This window comes from Zonotrichia albicollis, chromosome Z (genome assembly GCF_047830755.1).
Source record: "Zonotrichia albicollis isolate bZonAlb1 chromosome Z, bZonAlb1.hap1, whole genome shotgun sequence".
Taxonomy (NCBI): Eukaryota; Metazoa; Chordata; class Aves; order Passeriformes; family Passerellidae; genus Zonotrichia; species Zonotrichia albicollis.
In genome coordinates, this window is record NC_133860.1 from 45,838,436 (window position 1) to 45,854,432 (window position 15,997).

Here is a 15,997-nt window from a genome sequence, read left to right on the forward strand (position 1 = left end):
CTGCTTGGCTACTGGCACTGTCACTGCACTGCCCAGGTGCCCTTTGCTATGCTCTCACCCCCATGCAGCAGCCCTGCTCTTGCTGATCTTTCACAAATAAACTCCCACTGTCTAGCAGCAGGCAGCTGTGTTTTAATGAGCTGGGCCTGAGTTTTGTTTATGACACTTGAATGTGAACAACTGCAGGTTGTCCTTGTTCTGAGTAGTGTTCTTCCAAACACCAAGATGTCCTTTCCCACAGAAACGATTTGGTGATCCTCAGCTACATCAGAACACAATATTTTGGCCAAAACATTAGATTGTCCCATTTCCTGAGCATTCACAGTCATGTCCACAGCAGGAGAAGTGGGTCTTTCTGCTAGAGGTTCTGGAGATGCTGATGGATCTCAATCACAGTCCCAGAAAGGTCACAATGGAAAAGTGAGCAGAAAGCAGAGCTAGGGTCAAAATATCAATTAAATTCAACTTCCTGGTTTAAAACATTGTTTCATTTCAATAGCTTTACACTGAATCAACTAAAGCCATAAGAAAATATTCAAATGACTGTTTGGTATTTTGAAACAGTAAAGAGATAAGAATATAGCCCCCAAACTCCCCAGTCAATAAAATTAATTGCCTTAACAATTAAGTAGGAAGGCACTGTCTTAGCTCATAGAGCTTACTCTGAGCACAAGTCTCATTACCCTGAGAAATGAGAACCTTCAAAAATGAACATGATAGTATCTCTACTCCAGATTGTACTAGGACACCAAGAGTTAAACATTTGGGGCTTTAGCAGTGTTCCCAGGGCAACATACCAGTCTGCCAAAGCACCACAGCCTTAAACAAAATTTGGCAGCAAAGGCCCATTAAATGTTAGAAGCCAAACAGTACATTTTAAGCTCCACACTTCAGAGACTTATGAATGGCAGAAGTCCACAAAATGTGTTGCTAAATCTTCCTAAAGCAAATATATGGGAAAATGGAAGGTATTGTATGAAATATGTATCCAGCAAATAACTAGACTTGTCAGAGAGATCATTAAATCTAATCTCCAATGCCACCATGCATAAAAAGCAGCAATAATTTATCTGCCTGATAAAAAGGAAGCCTGATGTTCTGCCTCTCTACAGGCCTATTGAGCAGCTCAGAAATCCAGACAGGAATGCTAAGACAATCCCTTTGTTAAAGACTATTTAGAACCTCTCTGAACTTCATAACAGATTCATGAGGAAGGGGTGGAAAAGAAAAAAAAGGCACTTCTCCCACACACACAGGTTCTTACTAACCTATGGCCTTTGCAGAACTGAAGTGGGTACTTAGATTACAGAAAATAGGTAGTAAAAGAAATTATTGTTCCCATTTCCTTGGCTATCTTTCCTGAAGTCCAAACCTCACTCTAGTAGTTTTGTGAGTAGTTGTGACATACTGAGAAGTGGAAAAGTAAATAATGGAAGAAATAGGGTCAATGGTTCACTGGTTTGTATACAAGTCTTTATACAGCTATTCTGTATTTACAGACATGCAAGTGTTTTTTTGGCAGCCTCATTATGATGTTTGGAAAATGACATTTCATCATCTTCATTCAGACTTAATTATTCACATCTTAACAGAGTAGTCAATGTTTATGTAACACAACTTGCACAATTAATATATATATTATATAATATATTATATATAATAATTTTTTCACACATTTAATGTACTGGTATAAATTAAAAACTTAACTCCTGCTTAGTGAGTATAGAAGTAACCCTCATGGTGACTGACTAGTAATCAAAATCTTGTTTCAAACAAATCCAAATGTTCTTACTAATAAATAATCTTTCATATTACTCAGCATTTTTTCAAACATAAGAGATGATTTGAAGAGGCTTTTTAGGCCTTAAACCATGAGGAGAGTTTCTGTCAGGTATGCTCCTTGGAGATCTGAGTCCTTTTTTCTGAGTTTGATACAGAATTCTTTTAGTACTGTTGGGTAACTACTTCCCAAGTGTTTTTTTTTGTATCAAAATAAAGTGGTTACTTGCATGAGGAAGGGTTCATAGTACCCTAGCTGTCCGGACACGGTACTATGACATGGTCTCTCACATAACTTCTGTGCCTCATTTGCTGGACAATTTGATGGGCGTAAGTCCGGCTGGAATAGAAGTGTAGTGCTTAGTGTTTAGTACCCAAAAGCTGTTAATGAGCATGTTTTTCCAGGGCCTGTCCTGGCGCCTTGTTTTGTCTAGTGTCTGTGAATAACTCTGGAATAAGAGAGAGAGTGTGCCCTCATTAGTTTCGTGAGGAACACCAAACCATGGCCTGAGCACATGGGCTTAGGGGCAGGAGGTGGAGCTCAGCAACAATAGATGGGGAAAGGGGCTAAGCAGGACACTGACAAAATTCAGCAAGAGCAGCTACAGAGTCCTGCATCCAGGACACTGCTTCCAACAGAAGCAGTGCAGGCTGGGGGACTGACCAGAAAGGAAGAAACTCTGCTGGAGAAGACTGGGGAGAACCGGCCTACAGCCAGCTAAGCACCATCCAGCACGTGGACACTAACATGCTGAGCCATATTAACAGCAGGGTAGCCACTACATCAGGGAAAAAAACACTTATTCCTTTGTATTAGGCACTTCCTGGCCCACATCTGTGTGCTGTGGCCAGTACTGGGCCCTCCAGCACAAACCAGGCATTGATCAGTTGGGGCAGGTTTAGCAGAGAGTGACCAAGATGATCAGGGGATAGAGAAGAGATACTGCCACAGACAGATGGAACCATGTTTGTTCAAACTGGAGACAAGAAAGATTCAGGAGTACCTACAGCAGCCTTCTAGCACCCATGAGAACAGGCTGCTTACTAAGATGAGTGGCAGGACTCAGTAAGCCAGGCAGTGGAATTTAACTAGACTCAGTTCCCTGATATTTTTAAGACACAACTGGATAAAGCCCTGAGTAACCCAGTCTGACCTTGCCTTGGTTCACAGATTGGGCAACAGAACTGGATTCCTACCTGGATAAGGCTGTGATGCTGTATTTGTAAACAAGATACCCCATTAATAATGTTTTTTAAAATAATGCATGAAATACTTATCCAGTGAAGGCTAACATATATATACAACACAGCTGAAAATTCTCCCTCAATAAATACATACCATCAAGAACACTTGAGGAGCAATTTCTTTTTAATTAGATAGAAGTTGAAATACAGAGAATGAAATGCTGCTCTTGAACTGTCCTCTAAAGTAGCAAAGACATAAGTCTTTACAGACCCAAAATGTAGAGCTGTGATTCTGTATTTGGATTTAAATAGTGTTTTATTGCAAAGAGGGGTAAAACACTATCATTTTTCTGGTGTCACTTCTACCTTTAGTAAAAAGCCTAATGAATTATTCCTCCCAGATGGCTGAGTATAGCAAATTGACACTTATACATAGCATGGATTGTTCCAAAACTCTAAGTTTCCTAGGAAATGTATATTCTTCAGACAGAAATTCATTGCCTGCCCAATGAACACAATGTACACAAGCTTGTGTACACTCAAAACCTTATTTATGACAAAGCTAAAAGACACATTATTTATAAAGAGAAAAATCTATTAACATATTTGAAACTTTAACAGTGTCATTCAAGAATTATTAATTATTACAGAAAGTTTATACTAACTTACGATTATTAAGTTTTATTCCTTATTATAGAAATAATTAATTGCTCCACACACACATTAGTTTTTCCCATTCTCCTGGTGTTGTGTTTACCTCTCTCCCCTTTTTGCCTGGGCCCCAAGGTCATGGTCCTGCTCAGGTGAGGGTGGTGGGGTTATGGTGAGTCATCAGCATCTGGACTCCCTCACCAGGAAGAATGCCAGGCTTCTGTTGACAGTTCCTTCTTCACCCCTGTAGGGTTCACTTGGAGTTGTTTTTTTGCTTGCTAACACAATTTTGGACCTTGCTTTTTCTTTCCTACTCTGTAGCTCTACATTACATCTGAGTTTTTATATAGTAACTTCCACTTATGTTAGATAGTTTCTTCGTCTTTTTTGCTAAACCAAATGCGTCCAGGTCCAGACCTGCATCCAAGAAAAGAAAAAATAAATACAAGAAAAATAAATTACCCATTGAAAATCTGTCAAAACTGCTTTCAGAATTAAAAGAAGCAGCCAAAGCTGCAAGCAGATCAAAGAACATTCAGACAGTGCAAATCTGACTAGATTCTGTTCTGATGCCTTGGAAACTCAGTACAAAGCTTATGTCTGGTTACGAACAATGACAATATTTTGTTGAAGTCGCAAGTTGATAATAATCAAATACAGACTTTTATTATTTGGAAAACATTTCTCTTGTCTCAGTGGTTCTTTTGAGCTGTATTTGGAGTTTGTAATAAGTGCTATAAAAAGCACTTATCACAGATTGTTTAGAAATCCCTCAAAATAAACATAAATAGGAAAAGAAATTAAGTTCAAGTAAAAGAGAAGTTCCATAGCTGTATTTCTGAGACTGTGTGAAAAGTCTTGGGAGGTATGTAAACTAACACAAATTCAGAGAAAAGTGTTATCTTTCTGCATTCTTGGAGCCCCCATACATTAGCAGAAGGCAGATCTCTTTTGGAAGTTTCTGTAATGACCTTTTCTGTATTATTTATCTCAAGTGATTAAACTATCGGGGGACTGTCATGTTCTCCACTGATTAAATGAAAACTAACATTTCCCTGAGTACTAAGGTAAGCCAGTAATAGCTTTACATTTTGAGGTTAAATTGTAACAGCTGCCCAGATCATGACATGTATATATCTCTGAGGTGCCACTCAGTGTCTCTGTGCCACCTCTAGGCAGTTGATAAAAATGATTTTCCTGACTCCAGAAATCCTTGAAGCACAGCAACCTACTAGCATTCCCAGGGAAACAAACCCCCTCCTTTATGTCAATGGGTATTTTTATGACAGATAGAGCATTCATTACAAGGATACTTAGATTTTACCAGCAGAATATATATGCCAGTGATTTTTTACAGAAGTATCTTATCTCAGTTACATGAGAAAATTCTGACTGCCAATGGAATAATTTTTTGGGAAGACTGTTTTCTGTTTTGTTCTCCCAGTTTTGTTTTCCCATGCCTTGACATGAAGCAGATACTTGCAAATTGTTAACAGATGATAGCAAGTAATTAGAAGTCACAGAAGAAGGACAGGATGGACAGAACTAAAAATACATGTGTGGGAACACAGGGGACTACACAAAGGAAGAGAAAGGAACCACAGAGAGAGCTCATTCAAAGCAGACGCAGTTGCCTAGACTTTTTGATGCAAATCTAAGACACAGAGTTCTGACATTGCAGTGAAAAACGTGGTCCCAGCAGCAGCACCTGAAAACCTTTCAAACAATTTTCTTCACAGAAGAAGACACTCTATTTCAGTGGGAGTGTTCATCCTCTATCACATGCCACATCCACAACCTCACAGCAAACTGTTATTTAACTACTACCCTGAGATTATGCCTAAAAGGCCTATGAGTGAAGGAAATTAAAGAAGACAAAATTGTTCCCTGAAAATAGGAAACAGTAAGTGCCAGACTTCTTCTCCATTAATCATGGAGTTTAGCACTGTTTGTTCTGGAATTTCAAAATACCCTCCAAACTCTGAAACTCAAAGGAGTTATGCAGAGACCTGACTGAATTTAAATGTTTGTAAACAGGAAAACAAACCACTGACTTATCAAGAAAGTTATAAAATTTTTTTGTGAAGTTTGGACATAGATTTATTAGCTCTGAGAAGATATGTATGTTCTTTACCTTACACTCAGTTTTCTCCTAGTTCTGCTCAGCGCATAACAGAAAAGAATTTAAACTGCCCAAGCCCCACCCTATTTTCTGTTATATTCCAGATCAGAGCTGTAACTGGCAACTAATTTCTTACACACAGAAAGCTACAATTCTTTGATTCCACTAAACTGTCCATGACAAAACTCCCTTTTTCTACAAATACAGAGAACTTCATCTGCACATGAACCATGAATAGTTCTAGATATTTCTGCCCATATCTCAGAAATCTTGGACACCACATATGTGATTAAATGCTGTTTAATTACTGCCATTTTTTGATCCTCATTTTCCACAAATTTCTCAACATGCTTCCATTAATAAAATTTCTTAGGCTTTGTTTCTACACAGATGTGGTTTTTCATTTATATGTATAATTTTTCTGGGTTTGATTTTTTTGCCTCAATACCTGGGTCTGGGAAATCCACAGCATCTGCACAGTCTGTGTGGTAAATGGAGTAAGTGGAGAAGAAATTTAGGATACAGTATGTGAAAAATTGGACTTGAGCATAAAGAGCAGTGTGTTCAGCTGCTCAAGGGGCACGATTGCCCTTTTCTACTCCACATATGTGAGACCCCATCTGGATTTTTGCATCCAGCTGTGGAGCCCTCAGTTCAGGAAAGACAAGACGACAGTCTTAAGCTGTGCCAGGGAATAGTTAGGTCGGATATTAGGAGGAATTTCTTCACCAAAAGGCTGATTGGGCATTGGAATGCGCTGCCCAGGGAGGTGGTGGAGTCACTGTCCTTGAGTTTTTCTGAGAAAAGACTGAATGTGGCACTCAGTGCCATGGTAAAGGCAACAAGGTGATGTTGGGTCATAGGTTGGACTTGATGATCTCCAAGGTATTTTCCAACCTAATCAACTCTGTGATTCTGACTCTGGTTCTGCAACATGGACCTGATTCAGTCAGTCTAGATGTGGGCCACAAAAATTATGGTGGGCTGGAATAATTTCTTCCTGAGGAAAGGCTGAAAGTGCTGAGATTGATCAGCCAAGAAGAAAGAGCCTTGGTGAGTGCTCACGGCTCTCTTTCAGTAGTTAAGGGAGCTTATCAGAGAGACAGAGAGAATTTTTACCAAGAAATAGTGACAGTTTTTAACAGTATTTAAACTGAAAGAGGGTAGATTTACTCTGGTCATAAGGAAAAATTTTTCTACAGTGAAGGTGGTGAGGCACTGGCACAAATTGCTGACAGAAGTTGTGGATGCCCAGTGGGGACCCGTAAGTGTTGAAAGCAAGGTTGTGTGGGGCTTTTAGCAACCTGGTCCCTGCCCATAGCATGAGGTTGACTAGATGATCTTTAAAGATCCCTTCCAAACGAAATCATTCCGCTTTTCTGTGATACAAAGCTTGCAGGTCAGTGTATCAACACAACAAAAATCCTCATGCATGTTGATCACAAAAGTCAGCAAGTAGGTAATAACAGATGGCTTAGTTCCTTCAGTTTCTGTAAAGTGTGCATATCATGGGTTTCAAAAAGAATTTTATTCTCTGGTAAACAATTTAGTAAAATAAAAAGTATTATCATTTGTAAGGAAAATTGTCTGACTTTTGCTGTACAACTGTGAAAGGTGCTGTTGATTCTCCTGAGGGACGAGAGGCCTTACAGAGAGAGGGATCTGGATAGAGTGGAGCACTGGGCAAACACTGGTGACATGAAAATGACAAGTCAAAATGCCAGATTCTGGGATAGAGAAATGCCAGACACAAGTCTAAACTGGGACAGGGGCGTTTCTGGGGTTGCATAGAGGGTTCTGGGGGTGCTGCTTGGCAGCAGGCTCTATGGCAGCCAGCAGTGTGCCCTGGCAACCAGGAGGGCAGCAAACCCCATCTGGGTGCAGCAAACTCCATCTGGGTGTAGCAAACCCCAGCCTGAGTGCAGCAAACCCCATCTGAGGGCAGCAAATCCCATCTGGGTGCAGCAAACCCCATCTGAGCGCAGCAAACCCCATCTGGCTGCAGCAAACCCCAGCCTGAGTGCACCAACCTTGGCACTCTAAAGGGTGACTGTCCCTCTGTGTCCAGCATTAGGGCAGGGCCCCCTGTCCAGTGCTGGGTGCAGCTCTGGGCTCCACCATTTCAGAACCATGGGAAGGTCTGCGAAGGCGTCTGGAGAAGGGCAAGAAGGCGTCTGGTGGAAGGACTGGACACCGTGGCCTGTGAGGAGCTGCTGAGGGCTGAGGGCTTGTCTGGTCTGGAGAAAAGCAGCTGAGGGGCGACCTCCTTGCTCTCCACAGCTTCCTGAGGAGGGGAAGTGGAGAGGGAGGTGCTGATCTCTTCTCCCTGGGACTCAGTGACAGAACGTGTGGGAATGGCTCAAAGCTGCACCAGCTTTGAGCCATTAGGAAGCATTTCTTTACAGAGAGGGTGGTCAAGCTTGATAATGCCCTATCAATGTGTAAGGGGCATTTGGACAGAGCTCTTAAGGGCTTTACCTTTGGGTTGGCCCTGAAGTGAAGCAGGTGGGCTAAATGATTTTTGTACATCCCTTACAACTAGAGTATTCCATTCCAATAAACTTCATGTGCACATAAGTGTAGCCTAACAATTAACATTGTCACACCTCCACTGTAATCGATGTTTCTCTTAAAGTAAGAGACTGAAAGCTTTAGTCGGTCTCCTCCTTCAGGACAGCAGGACACTGTCACTATAATTAAGCAAACAGGCTGTCCCAAGGACCGCGAGCAGGACTCATTCCTCCGCCGTTTTCCTTAAGGTAGGAAATAAATTACTGAAAAGTACTGCCTAAGGAACATGTTCCCAGAAACTGACTCATTTGGATGTGGGGGCAGTACCCGTGTGCGGGCACCACGTTCCGCTCTGGACTGTCCTTACCCGCCCGCCGAAGGAGAGCCCACCTCACCCGGAGGAGCAGCGGGCCGGGCTCCGGTCAGACACATCTCCAGACACTTCCACACTCCTTAAGTTTCAACTGAAAACACGCGGGCTGGGAGAGCAGAGGAAAGGGCAGAGGCTGCCACCCGTGCCGCGGCAAGCTCAGCCAGGCTCTTCCCGCCTCGGCCCCGCCGCCGAGCGCGGCCGCGAAGGGCGGGGGGCGGCGCGAGCCCTGCCCGCCCCCTGCCCTTTGCCCCCGCCGCTGTCCCAGCGCTTCCTGTTCCCAACCACGTGGGTAGCGGGATGGCGGGCAGCGCGGCGGGCGAGGCGCAGTGCCTCAGCTACACGGGATGCAACTTCCTGCGGCAGCGCCTGGTGCTGGCCACGCTCAGCGGCCGCCCGCTGAAGATCCGCAAGATCCGTGCCAAGGAGGAGGACCCCGGCCTCCGCGGTGAGCGGCGGCACCGGCGGCCGCGGGGCAGGAGGTCGGGGGGCGGCGGAGCTCCGGCTGTGCCCGGGACCTGCTGCCGGGCAGGGGCAGACCCTCACTGGGAGCTGGGACAGCCCGGGCTCCATCTGGGCGGGCCCCGCCGAGGAGTGGGGACCCCGCTGCGTCCCGGTGTCTTCCCGTGGATGCGCTCTCCCCTGAGCGCCCGCGCACCATCTCGGGTGTAGCTGTCACACGTGGGTCGCGGAGCATAGGGGGAAGAGGAGGAGGAGAAGGCGCGGGAGCAGCAGGGGCGGTGAAGGAGGCCGGAGCAAGGGGGCTGTCACGCACCCGCCGGCTCCTGCCGTCAGCCTCCCTCGCTGCCCGGCGGGCGGGGAGAGGGGAACGGGGCAGTACCATCCCCGTCCCACCGGCTCGGCTCGGCTTAGCTCGGCAGCCCTGCCTTCCGCGGGTCACGCCTTTTCTTCAGAGCGGGCCGGGGCTGGCGTTGCTCTGCCGGGCCGCCCGTCCCGCCCCACGGGGCAGCGGCGTTCGCTCCGCGCCCGGCGGGGCTCTGACCCGCTCGCTGCGTGTGCGGGAGCCTCTCCACAGCCCCGGAGCTGGTTCTCGTTCCCGTGGCGCTGCCTTGGCAGTCGGGATGGCAGAATAATTTAATTCCCTGTCTCTCGGGCCATCGTTTCTGCCGTGTGCCCGTGCCCAAGTGTCGTGTGCTCCCTGTGCTGGTGGGAGCTCGCATTCATGCACTTTGAATAGGTCACGTTTTATACTTTGATTTTTGTCAGGGTTTGCCGAAACAGGAAAGGTGAAAGAGGTGAAACAATTTCTTCTCATTTCTGCAGATTTGTTTAAGGGAATCTTTCTTACGGAATACCATCCTCCTTCTCGTACAAAACCTTTGGCATCCCAGGATGAATTCCATCATAACTGAAGTAATAAAACAATAGGACAGAGTTTGAGGAAGAAACATTATTGCAGTGTTCAGTTATTTTTTGAGCAAGGACCCCCTATTATAAAGTTCAGAGCAGGGGTAGATACTTCTCTGTCTCCTGAGGAGCCTTGGGTGTGTAGCTAAAAATTCTACTCAAAAACTGCCAAAGCATTCTTGTGTGCTTGACTTCACATTTACCACGATCCAAAGTATTTGTTTTCACTGTGGAGCATTTGGTGGTGATGAAGTTTGTAGCTATTGTCGTGTTTTTTTAAGAGTATTTGAATTTACCTTTTTTAAGTATGGGTTCAAGTGTAAACTATGAATGTAACAGGAAAATAATAACAATAAATCCTGATTTGTGTTGATAATTCAGCATGCAGCTCTTTTTGTTTTTCATGACTAGAGCTTTTGTAAACTCTGCAACTGGTGTTCTCCAAGAGTGAAATGTGTGCTCACATGCACTCTTGCACTGGAAGATGCCCCAGTGCTTATAAAGTGATAAAAACTTTGTAAGCATATAAGCTGTCATAGTTTAGAAAGAGAGCAGAACCAGTACTGTGTTCAATACTGACATAAATCATATTATGCAAATATTGACAAACTGTAAATTCTGCAGGTGGCTTTGTGGTTTAAAATCTATTACATCCTAGAATCACATGTGGAAAAAAAACCTGATTACTGTGTAAGAAGTTACACAGGATTATTGCTAAGCGAGTTCTGCAGCCTACAAACAATTAAGCAGATGTTGTGGGCTCTTAAAACTAACTGGGTTTTGAATTCTGCATATATTCACCTATCTTCCTTGATACTGAGCCTGTACTGTATTGGGCTACTAACATTGGAATACTAGCATATTCTTCCTGGGATGGCTTTTTTCAGGTGTTTCTGTTTTGGTTTTGTTTTGGTTTTTGGGGGGTTTTATTTGTTTGTTTATTTTGGTGTGTGTTATTTCCTTTTTGGTTATGGTTGGTTGGTACTTTTGGTTTTAGTTTGGGTTAAATCTGCTTGTCCTTTTCATTGTCTCTGGGTGAGAGTCCACACAATTGAGGGAAACTGAGGAATCATTTCCACACAAACTGCTATAGTATAGTGAGCACGGTAAGCAAGAAAAGAGGCAGTGGGATGACTTTTGGTTCTCTACCCTATGTGCAAAACTGTTCTGGAAATGGAAAATTTTTTGGAGTCCACAAACAACTAATTCTGTTTGTGGAACAGATATGCAGCAGCACTTCACATCTAAGTGTCCCCTTCTTTTAAGCTAACACTTTTACAGAGAATAATGTGAAGCTGTTATTAGCTTGTCAAGCTTCAGTATATGGGGTCCTGTTTGCTATGATTTGTCTGTTTTGCTTTGTACTGACTAAAATGTAAATTGTCAAAGGTTTTGTCCTGGACAAGAGCAATCCCTCAAGCCACTGTGGTCAGAAATGTCCACTTTTATTATGTGCTGTGTGCCAGGGAGAGGAGTGTGACTAGTCTAGGTGCTGCATCTGAAGGCATCTCAATTGATTTGAGATGCCTGTGAGGCTCACGTTAACATCTCTGTTTTTACAGAGAATTGCCTTTTCACGAGTGGTGGCATTATAGCGCAACTTGAAGAGTGTGCTTACTCTTGTGGAAGGCAGGAAAAGGTAAAAGGACAAGTAAGGTGTTGAACTTCTAAGAAACTTTACAACTCTGTCTGTGCTCTACTCCTTAGATTTTGAAGCAAGTTTTATTCGCCTGATTGACAAAGTGACCAATGGCTCACGGATTGAAATAAACCAAACAGGTGAGATCTGGTTTTTTTCTGCTTGGTCTCCAGGATTTATCAGTTTCTGCAGTAGAATGGAAGTCTTGTCTTGATAATGGTAGGTCTTCAGGTAAGATTGACTGAGAAGATCAGAAATAACAAAGTTGACAAGTTTTGTAATACTTGATCCCATGCAAGAAGGTCAGTGCTCTGCCATAACACAGGGAGCTAAGGAAGCTCTATTGCCCAAGAAATTTAGTAAAATTAGTATTTTGTTAGGTATGCAGGATTTCACAGTGGGCAAAGGTTCCTCTGTACCAGAATTTATTTTTGTAGAAGAAAAAGAAGATTTATCCTCTACAGAGGCGAACTTCTTAGCCAGACTGCTTGCTTATTCATGCTTAGAAAAGAGTTTGATTAGAGTGAAAAGCATTTCATGTGAAAGCTCAGACTCACTTGGTGTGAGGTTTTGGGTTTTTTTAAGGGTTTTAATGATCTTTAGTTGGCAAGTAAGGCAAATTACTTAGCATCAAATAGGCCAAGGTTCCAATGACCTAATACACTGATGAAGGTTTAGCTTCTTTGGAGAATACTAATTGCTTATATCAGCATTTTGGAGATTCCTAAGAGATCCTTGGTTTAAGGGGGAGGGGAAAGGAGGAAAATGGTGTGCAGGACAGACAGATACTCATGTGTTGACCCATTTATTAGTTGCAGACATGTAAATAGTGTGCTGGAAGTGATTTAGCCTTCCATATAGTCTCCTGTCTCCAATTTGCCTCATATGTTGTTACAAAGTATTTTGTGCTGTTTAATGGGCAGTGTTTTACAGTGCTCTCATTTGGTTTGCTCCCCTGGCCCCTTCCCCAGGTACGACCTTGTACTATCAGCCTGGTCTTCTCTACGGAGGCTCCTTGGAACATGACTGCAGCCCCAGCCGTGGTATTGGCTACTACTTGGAAAGTCTGCTCTGCTTGGCACCTTTCATGAAGCATCCATTGAAGATTGTCTTGAGGGGAGTGACAAATGATCAAGTAGATCCTTCGGTAAGTAATAAAGTTTAGGTATCGGAGAAGGATTTTTTTTTCCTGCTAAAATAAAAAGATTGGGAAGAAGTGTCTAAAACGTTGAATTTTTAGCATCCCTCACATCCAGAAGTATCCATTGTTGCTGCATTAGTAAACTCTCTGAGTCAAAGAAGCACTAGCTAAGCTAGAGTGTATCACACTCTGAACTTCAGTTTGTAATCCCCCTGACTGAACTGATGTTCAGTTCTGTGTGGCTTCTGTCTTTTCCCCTGCAAACTCCTTTTAAATGCATTTTGAGGCCCTAACACAGGTTTGGTTCTTCTCTTCTCTTAGAATTTCAATGGATTATTTCTCTTGCTCCACACTTGTATTTACTCTATAAAGAAGAAAGTGTCTTCAAAATATGAGTGCAAAAAGGAAGGAATCTTTCTCTTCTATTGGGTTCTGAACATAGTCATACCACTGCTGCTTCAAGCCTTCTTTCTGTTAGAAACAGGAGTCACATGGTGATTAGGCAATTACAGTAGCAAAAGTATGTAATAACTCTCTGGTTCTTCAGAAACATGCCAGAAGGTGTGGTAGGTGAAATGGCTATGAAATGCTTGGTTTCTATTACTGATCTGCAGTCCTTTGTTTTGTACCAGTGTTGTTACAGAAATGAGCTGTGGGAGACGTGATCAGAATGCTGAAGTAATGATTAGTGGTCACATGCTAGATTTATTTTTCTCCAAAAACTCCAACCATAAACTTGTGCTTTTAGAGAACAGCATTACTCTTTACTTTTTGAATGGTGATTGGACACTGCCTGATTTTCTCTGAGTAAATTAAGGACACGTTGTAATCTGAAAATGTAACCAGTTTAAATGAATACAAGTACCTGTATTCATTCAAAGTGTAACTGCCGATAGTACATGAGCCCCTGAGTCCTGCTCGAATTTATGACTTTTCTGCTGTGTTTCTCTATTCATTTAAAAATCTCACTCTCTCACCTGTGGCTCTGTGAGACATGCCCATGAGTCAAGGGATGATCAAAGTGGGTTGTACACAGCACTATAAGAAAAAAAAAGTAAGTATTTTTTGCTACCCTTTCAGTCATTATGATTAAAATTACTTATTGTATCTGGTAAGTATTAAGAATGAAAAAAGTCCTTTTTTGTTAACTGTTTAATCACAGTGGAGAAATTCTTGCAGTAATCTGGAGATGAAGAGTGGTCCAATGTTCATATTGCTTTCAAGTAAATTTGGACACTCATCTAAACAATAGTGTCTTGATTCTGGGAATTATCTCCTTTTGGGCATCAGTTGCATGGGGCTGAGATTAAACTATTTTTGTTCAAATGGGTGCAAGAATTAAGGCCATTTTGTACTTGAAGGGTGCTTGTTCTTGCCAAAATTTAGACAAGTGGGTTGGCATACATCAGCTGACTCCCAAGCTCTGTATGGTGAATGTAAATCACTTGTATGTAAAGAGTTACATTTTAAGTTCATTGTGCTATAGTAGAGACTATGTTTTTGTTCTTAGTGACAACACAGTAACAACTTCAGTTACTGTGACTCAGCTCATAATTGCTAACTGTTAAGTGGTTGTAACTGAATACCAGATCCTAAAATTGGTTTCACCCTGGTTTATGTCTGTTTAACTTGCCTGAGTAAACATTAATCCTGGTGCACACCAATAAGGTACTTAGAAGACTTCTCCAAGTTGTTTGGTATAACATATGTCTCTGGTGGTTTCTGAGACTAAAAGCACAAATTTAAGTGTTACCCTAATTTATTTGCATGCTTATTTAAATGGAAACTTGGTTTTAAATCAATTTTGGTTTTTATTTTTCAGAAGACAGAGGGTGTATATAAACTCAGTGAACAGTTATTACCTATGCTTGTCCAAAAAGAGGTGCTTGAATTTATCTATCTGTATGCTTTCTGCTTTCCAAAGGTGGAAAGGCAAACCAGTGTGACTGCAGTGTGGAAGCTTAGGTGTTTTACCTGCTGCTCTTCATGTAGCAACCTCTCTATTTCAACCTAGTAGCTTGTATTGGATTTGCATGGCTGGATTTTGTGAGCTGGGATGCTACAGACGTGGCGTCTGTAAGAAGCTGACCAAAGTTTAACCTTCGTCTGGCAGAGGCCACGTTGGCTGGCTCCAAGACAGGCCCACTGCTGGCCAAGTCTGAGCCCATCAGTGACGGTGGTAGCCCTGCTGGGGTAACAGCTTTAAGGAGGAAAAGTGAGGGGGTGGAAGAGTGGAATAGTCTGGAACTGGAGAGAAGAGTGAGAATGCGTGAGAGAAACAGCCCCGGAGAGAGCAGGGTCTGTGAAAAATGGGAGGAGTTGTATGCACTGGAGCAGAGATTCCCCTGTAGCCCATAATGAAGACCATGGTGAGGCAGCTGTCCTCCTGCCACCCATAGATGCCAACAGCAGAGCATATGTCCACCTGCAGCCAGTGCAGGGCCCCACGCTGCAGGTGGAGCAGGTGGATGCCTGAATGTGGCTATGAACCCATGGGAAGCCTGCACTGGAGCAGAATCCTGGCAGGACCTGCAGGCCTGTGGAGAGAGGAGCCTATGCTGGAGCAGGTTTGCTGGCAGGACTTGTGAACCCATGGGGAATCTGCACTGGAGCGGTTTTTGAAGAACTGTAGCCAGTTTTTCAGTGGGAGGCAAGTAGCAGGAATATGTGTGCAGCCAGGGGACTGTGACCTTTCTCTCATGGTGGCAGTGAGCAGGTAGGCTGACCCACTGGGCTTTGTGAAGTCTGCTTTCAGCACCGAGATCTTGGCTTTTACACAGCCATTTACACAGAAGTATTTGTGGGATGTAATTGCTATGTCGTTGGAGTTTTCACCATAGACATCCTTGTCAGGTGCATGCAAGGGAATGTTGTGGATCTCCTGCTGTGAGGAGAGTAGAAGAGATTCAGGTGAGAGGAAGAGTTTCTAAAGCACATCTTGCACAAAGAAAACTTTAGCTGAGTTCAGTGAGGCACAGGTCAGGCTGCGTTCCTGGAGTATAAGAGCATGTGTTTACTGTGGTGTTTGTTTACATACATTAATAACCCTCCAACAGGGCCCAATGCAAAGCTCTTTGACAACTGACATAACTCCTAAAGAGTACCGTGGCCACTGAACATGCACTTGTTCCAAGTGGGACTGTGCTGACATTATTAATAATAATATCCCTATTATTTGATGCCTCATTAAACACTGGAACAAATCAGCCTGAGAAGAGGTGAATGCCACAA

At 43.2% G+C, this 15,997-nt stretch overlaps 1 protein-coding gene across 1 annotated transcript in view; it reads left to right on the forward strand.

Annotated features, from left to right (window-relative positions):
- Nucleotides 1-8,877: 8,877 nt before the first annotated feature.
- The window catches only part of RCL1 (RNA terminal phosphate cyclase like 1), a 32,591-nt gene continuing 25,471 nt past the window's right edge, over nt 8,878-15,997 (forward strand). Inside the window, exons 1-3 of the mRNA XM_005488263.4 lie at nt 8,878-9,066; nt 11,694-11,765; nt 12,597-12,772. Coding sequence (XP_005488320.1) covers nt 8,919-9,066; nt 11,694-11,765; nt 12,597-12,772 — 396 coding nt within the window. The 5' untranslated portion in view covers nt 8,878-8,918. The remainder of the gene's footprint in view (nt 9,067-11,693; nt 11,766-12,596; nt 12,773-15,997) is intronic.